This window comes from Myotis davidii, unplaced genomic scaffold (assembly GCF_000327345.1).
Source record: "Myotis davidii unplaced genomic scaffold, ASM32734v1 scaffold244, whole genome shotgun sequence".
NCBI classification, from domain to species: domain Eukaryota; kingdom Metazoa; phylum Chordata; class Mammalia; order Chiroptera; family Vespertilionidae; genus Myotis; species Myotis davidii.
In genome coordinates, this window is record NW_006294993.1 from 38,220 (window position 1) to 44,732 (window position 6,513).

The 6,513-nt window shown below is 58.0% G+C and overlaps 1 protein-coding gene across 1 annotated transcript in view; it reads right to left on the reverse strand.

The window, feature by feature from the left end:
• Nucleotides 1-672: 672 nt before the first annotated feature.
• MYT1 (myelin transcription factor 1) overlaps nucleotides 673-6,513 on the reverse strand; it is a 51,648-nt gene continuing 45,807 nt past the window's right edge. The window contains exons 20-24 of the mRNA XM_006769552.2: nucleotides 6,439-6,484; nucleotides 5,413-5,504; nucleotides 4,724-4,827; nucleotides 2,503-2,646; nucleotides 673-2,287 (exon numbers count right to left, since the gene is read on the reverse strand). Coding sequence (XP_006769615.1) covers nucleotides 2,147-2,287; nucleotides 2,503-2,646; nucleotides 4,724-4,827; nucleotides 5,413-5,504; nucleotides 6,439-6,484 — 527 coding nt within the window. The 3' untranslated portion in view covers nucleotides 673-2,146. The remainder of the gene's footprint in view (nucleotides 2,288-2,502; nucleotides 2,647-4,723; nucleotides 4,828-5,412; nucleotides 5,505-6,438; nucleotides 6,485-6,513) is intronic.

Sequence of the window (6,513 nt, forward strand, 5' to 3'; positions counted from 1 at the left end):
AAAAGGGAATCTGTTACTCTGTTGCCTCATGTAACTGGGAATTGCAAGGGTATATAGCAGGGTTGGGCAAACTTTTTGACTCGAGGGCCACAATGGGTTCTTAAACTGGACCGGAGGCCGGAACAAAAGCATGGAAGGAGTGTTTGTGTGAACTAATATGAATTCAAAGTAAACATTACATCACAGGGTACGGTCTTTTTCTTTTTTAGTTTTATTCATTTCAAACGGGCCAGATCCGGAACCACGGGCCGTAGTTTGCCCACGGCTGGTATATAGCCTTCAGGTATGGCCGGATCCAGGAGCTCTGAACAGATCCTTAGAGAGCTCTTTCCTTCCTCCTCCACCTCCACTCTCTCCCCACCTCTCAGCCCTGCCTCCCTTGAGAGGTCCCAACTCTCTCCTGCTGCAGGCCTTCTCCTTGTGGCCAGGAGAGATGGCCCGAGGCACACCCCCCAGTTACAGCCTCAGCGTTTACACATGTCTGTCATGTGGGCAGGGCAGGGTGCAGTGCCTTAGACCTTCACACCTCGGAAGTTGCGGGTTCCCTGGGTGGCAGCGAAGAGGCCTGAGATGAAAGTCCACACCCCACTCCCACGCCCCCGGAAGGTGAGCAAGGGCTGCCCCACAAAGGTAAGGAACGGGCGCAGGCACAGAGGCAGCGCGCACACGCCATCACAGTCAGAGGGGCTTTTATTAGGAAAGCAGCCGCCAGCACACCAAGAGCACTGTGCTGTGGTTCCACACATTTCCTGAGGAAGGAGGGTCACAGTATGAGCTCAGAGGAGCTGGGCCAGTGGGCAGGCGACTGCTCAGCGCCGCGGCCAGCACCCCTAGTGACAGGACTCGCCATCACGATCTGCACATGGACGCCGCACGACACACAGCTGCGCTACACACACATCAACCACAAACACAGAGCTGCTGCGGGGCCTGAAACAAAAGGAACCGAAAGGGATAAAGAGAACCAAGCCTTTCCCTCCATTGGACAAGGGGGGTCATTCCCCAAAGCATCGAACTTCCTCAGTTACAAAATACTTTAAAAATTCTATTATTAAAAGAATAAATAACAAAATATATTAAAAATAACTTGATTGCATCAAAATTATAACTAGATTATAGCAAGATTTTTTGTATGTGTGGCCTACCTCATAGTCAAATCGTTAATTTCACTTTGATTTATTTCTCTCTCATGGTATCCTGGTATGTGGGGGGGACTACTTCAAACAGTACAAAATTAATAAATAAAAAATGTCAAATAAATAGCAAACGTTAACATAAAAGAGGTTGTGAATATAAATACTTACATCTTGACAAAATTAAATAATTTACAGAATAATTAAACTAACTACTTTTTTAATTTCTTCCAGAAAGAGCAATTTCTCTACTTGTAAATACTAACTTGGAATTGCAGTCACAACTGATTTGGACTCTATTTACACGTAGGAACATTGTGTTTTTAACACATTCGATTAAAATTTACCTTTTTTCACATCTTGAATAGATCTAACAAGGAGTGAAACCTTGGTGTCTCCGATTAGAATGTGTCCCCTGACCTCACAGACGCTGTCACCCAGCCCTGAGTCAGCCCCGTGCAGGGCTGCGGCCCACGAGGGAGCTGTGGCGCAAGATGCTTTCTGGGTGAGCCAGCGGCCGGTCAGGGGCACCCCGGTCAGACACCTGGAGCGGACGGTGGGCTGCAGGCCTGCTCCTACCTTGCCCTCTGGAGCGGTGCTTTGTTCCATTCTTAACACAAAACTGAATTAACTGAAACAGAAAACACACTCGCCGCGCTGGCCTCGCAGAGCCGCCGCGCCGGCTGGGCCCCGGCTCAGGCCATGGCCACCCCAGCGCCACAGACACGGGAACACCGTGGTTGCAAACTCCAAAACTTCCCTGAGAACCACTGGAGACCTCGAGCTGTTCTTCAGATTATTTTCAGAAAACAAAAATAAATCCCTTTGTAATACTTCACACTCTGCCCTCGCTCAGGGAGGCTGCGGCCTCGGCCTGACCGGCATCGGAGGGAGCCCGCCCTCCAGGCACCCCTCTGATCACCCGCGAGGCGGGCTCCGCCCAGAAGTCACTGTGACTTGGGAACCTCCGGGAGGGCAGTGTGGGGGAGGTAGCACGGAGCCCAGCTGGGGGCCTAGACCTGGATGCCCCTCACGGCCTGCTTGATGCTCTCCAGGAGGGCCCTGTGCTCGGGGTTCTGGTAGCTCTCCCGGCTGGAGCACATGTCGGTGAGGGTGCTCACGTAGGCGTCGAAATTCTGTTCACATATTGGCTCCTGGAGGACAGAACCAGTCTAGCAAGGCCTGCCTGCGGCGGCCCCGGGGTTTCAAAGACTGTGGAGCCATAGGGGACGAGCCCCACCCACCCAGCACTGACTGCCCCTCCACTCCATCTCCCAGGAGGGCTGGCTGCGGATCTCCAGGACTCAGGAGGCCAGGAGCCATGTGGCAGCAGCCCCCCCATGCGCCCTCAGGCCCGCCTGCTGCTCACCATGTGTGGAAGGCGGATGTTGGCAAGACTTTGGATGAGGGCCTGGCTCAGGCCCGACAGCTCCAGAAACAGGGCTTCGTTCTGCTCCTCGATGACCTTGTTCTCCTGCTCGATGGTCCGCAGGCTCTTCTCCATGGAGGAGATCTGCACTGACAGAGACGGGAGCCGTCCCTCACGTCCTCCTGGGACCATCTCCTGCCTCAGGGGGAGGGTCCCTGCCACAGGGAGGGGCTGGCAGCGCCCTGGTCCCTGGTTGCAGGGCACACAGCGACTAGCCAGGGGCAATGTGGGCCATGGCTTGGTGTGTGTCTTCCTTAGGGTGAAAGAAAGGAGCCCAGGCAAGCGCGATCCTGGGCAGCTTCACAGTCCTCGTTTGTGATGGGAGTTCTGCACCCAGCGGGGTGTCTGCTGCCTTTGGGTTTCCACCCCACAAAGACCAGCAATGTGTCTAAAGCAGCTGAGGAGGCGGGAGGTTGGGGAGGGCGGGCAGCCACTGTCCCCAGAAACCCATCGCCCAGGGGAGCGGCCGATGGCTCCTCCAGGCACCCTGACAGGGCCCTGGGGTTTCCAGCAGGACACCAGAGGGGAATCCCAGGGCGGCTCTGGGCCCTACAGTGGAATGCCAGAAGACAGCGATGCCTGGGCTGGCGGCCATGGGCAGTGCTGTGTGCTCTGGGCGGCTCAGGCCACCCGCACAGCCGTGCAGAGGTGCATGGCCAGCACAGGAAGGTGGGCCTGCCTGACTGCATTTTGCAGGAGCCTGGGCTCAGAAAGTTCAGTGTCAGTGATGAACAGTGATGACTGTCCAATGTTTTCCTCCAGCCAGGTGGCTCTGTGGCCAACGGCTGGGAGCATCCTGCGTCTGGGCGGCTGCCTCTGGGCCTCAGCCTCCGCCCAGCAACTCCCTGGAGGGGAAGGAAGTCCTCCCTAAAGGACTGCTGAATACACTTCTAAAGGTGGGCGTGGCGCCCTGGCCGTTTGGCCCAGTGGATAGAGCGTCAGTCCTCAGAGTGAAGGGTCCCAGGTTTGATCCAGTCAAGGGCACGCACCGCAGGTGCAGGCTAGATCCCTGGCCTGGTCGGGCTGTGTGGGAAGCAACCAATCAATGTGTCTCTCTCACATCAATGTTTCTCTCCTCCCCCACCACCCCCTAAAAAGAGAGAAAGGAGCCTGGGCAAGCTCAATGGGAAAATATCCTCAGGTGAGGCTTAACAACAACAACAAAAGATGGGCGTTGGCAAATGAAGAGAAATTAGAGGCCCTACCTGCTGGTTACTGCCGCCAGGGGGCCCATGGTCTTTGAGAAGGCCAGGGCCAGGGAGGGACAGACACGGCACAAAGATGTGTCTTGAAGCCCAGAGACGGCCTGATGCCCTCTCTGCTTCCACTGTCCAGGAACCTGCTGTCCAGGAACCTGGGGGAGATGCCGCTGGCAGAGTGACAACCCTCCCTGCCCTCGGGGCTGCCGCTGTGTTTACATGGCCTCTGAGTGACAAGCAGTTAGACGTGTCACCTTGCCGCCTCAGGACAGGAGCCCCATCTTCTGTGCCGTCCTCACTGCCCTCAAGTCCTGCAGGGCCTGGTTCCCTCCTTGTCCCTTTGTCGCATCAGCCACAGGGACATTACTCTGTGTGGCCCCGCCTCTGTATGCCCAGCTCTGTTCCAGCCCCACTCAGCACCCAAAGGGCAGGCCACGGCCTCCTTTTCAAGATGAGATGTTTACTGCTTTTTCCTGGTCGCAAGCATTCATTTGGGGGGAGTCCGAGGGATGTGCGGCACACACACGTAGAGTCCTCGGCATGCCCCCGCTCGGTGCAGCGCTGCTGGGTCACACACACACTCACTGCTTTCTCAGAAACAGGCTCCTCTGACGACCCATGGAGCTGACTGCACTGTATCAACCCCACGAGGACAGGAAGGTGCGCGCAGCCTGTGTGGCCACGCGGCGTGGGACCAGCTCTGCCCCACTCTTCAAACCCACACTGTGGTGTGTTCCTCCTGACACTGACTCTGCCGGGCCACCAACCGCCAGTGCCAGAGGCCCAGCACCGACAGCAGAGCGGGCCAGAGGCGGCCATGAGCACCGTGCTCATCTGCCCAGACCAGCAGGGACCTTGATGTGGGGCTCGGCTCTTCCCCCCTCAGAGAGGAAGCCAAGGACCAAGGGCAAAAGGACTTTGTTGAATTGGGAGCCAGCGGGCAGGTGGGCGGAGCCACCCACCTGAGACTGCAGCTGCACCATGGAGGCCTCCATCTCTGAGTTGGACTCGTTCAGGTCTCGAATCTCCTGGTTCAGCTGCTTGATCTCCTCATCGTTCTCCAGCACTGCCCCAGAGAGAAAGCCTGGTCGTGGCTCTCCGCTTCACACACAGGCCAGCGAGGGGGGGTGTGGCAGGGGTCTGCTCTCTGGATGGAAGGGGGCCCCTTTCCGAGCAGAGGCACCTGGCCTGCTTTCTGAGCACCCCTTGGTGAGTGGCTCACCTCCCACATTTCATGCTGGGAAGGCTGGTCTGCGGCCACTGGCTGTGTCTGTTTGCCTCCTGGCCCTGGGTCACAGGCATTAATTGCCAAGAATAACATGGAAGTGTTTTCAGATGATACTGAGTTTCCTCAGCTCCCTGCTCCACTGGGACTGAGTTCTCTGCTCCTCAGGCCTGCAGGGCACAGCCCCCAGGTCGGCCAGCAGGCTCCTCTGCTGCCAGGACTCACCGACGCCCAGGTCAGAGCTGCAGTGCTGGGGGCCCAGGCACGGCCACCCTAGGTGAAAGCCAAGGTCCGACGACCCATTGGCTCAGGTCAAGGGATCTGTCTCCACCACGATGGGTTCTGCACCCCTAACCCCTCCCCACGGGAAGGCTCGCTCGCCCCAGGTGCCAGGTCCACGCAGATGCTGCCGAGGGGCGTCCTTACCATCACTCGTCTTAAACTTTGTGCTAAGAACATCATCCCCTGAGAGTTTTCCCTTCTTTCCAGCAAAGGTTGCTCTGGGACAGCCGGACAAGCTGGAAGCAAAAGTCACACATCAAAACCAGCCGAAGGGCACACATCCCAGTGAGAGCCAAGTCCTCGCTGCTGGTGGCCTGGGAGGGTCCTGGATGGAACTTTCTAGCTCATGACCTTTTGCCCCTCACCCAGGGACAGTCCCCCAGCTCCCTCCCTCCTTGTCTAAGACCCTGGTCACTGCCCTGAAGACTTGTGTCCCCAATGTCCTGGGAAGCTGCTCCCTCCCTCTGCACCCTCCCAGCTACGCCTCCCCAGCGGGGACCACCTCTGACCACAACGGGAGTTTCACGTGTTTGTTTGCAGACCATCTTCCCACCCGCCCTGCCCACATGGCCTCCAGGAGGGCCAGCTGTCAATCTCATCTCTGCTGTCTCTCCAGAGCCTGGGGCTCCGTGGCCTCCAGGAGAGGCTTGTGGAGTGAGTGAATTAATTGATCTCACGGTGGATAGACAAGGGCAAATACAAGAAGGAGACAGGACCCAGTGGTGGCTCTGTGCGCCTCAGCCATCACCTGGCACAGAGGAAGCGGGCTGGCGAAAAAGTTTCACTCGCCCTGGGGTGGGGGTGGTGGGGGGAAGATGGGGGAGGAGCCCCCAGGACCACTAACAGGGTGAGGAGGGGTCTTGTCACCAGGCCTCTTTGCAAGACAGGCAAGGCCAGCCCTAAACTTCAAAGAGGCCCCAGCGGGAAAGCAGGGCATGGAGCATGGCAACCAACGCTGCTCCTAAGACGCTGGCAGCCAGGACTCAGGAGGGACTCAGACACGTGGAGAGAGGCAGTGACAGAGGCCTCAGGTGACAGGCCACAGGCACATCACCTGGGCCACAGGCTTCCTCTCGCCTCCCCAGGAGCCCCCAGGAGCCCCCCAGTGCACAGAGGGAGCAGGTACCTCCGGTGGGTGAGGAGCCCCCTGGGCACAGAGGGAGCGGGTACCTCCGGTGGGTGAGGAGCCCCCCCCGGGCACAGAGGGAGCGGGTCCCTCCGGGGGGGGAGGAGCCCCCCGGGCAC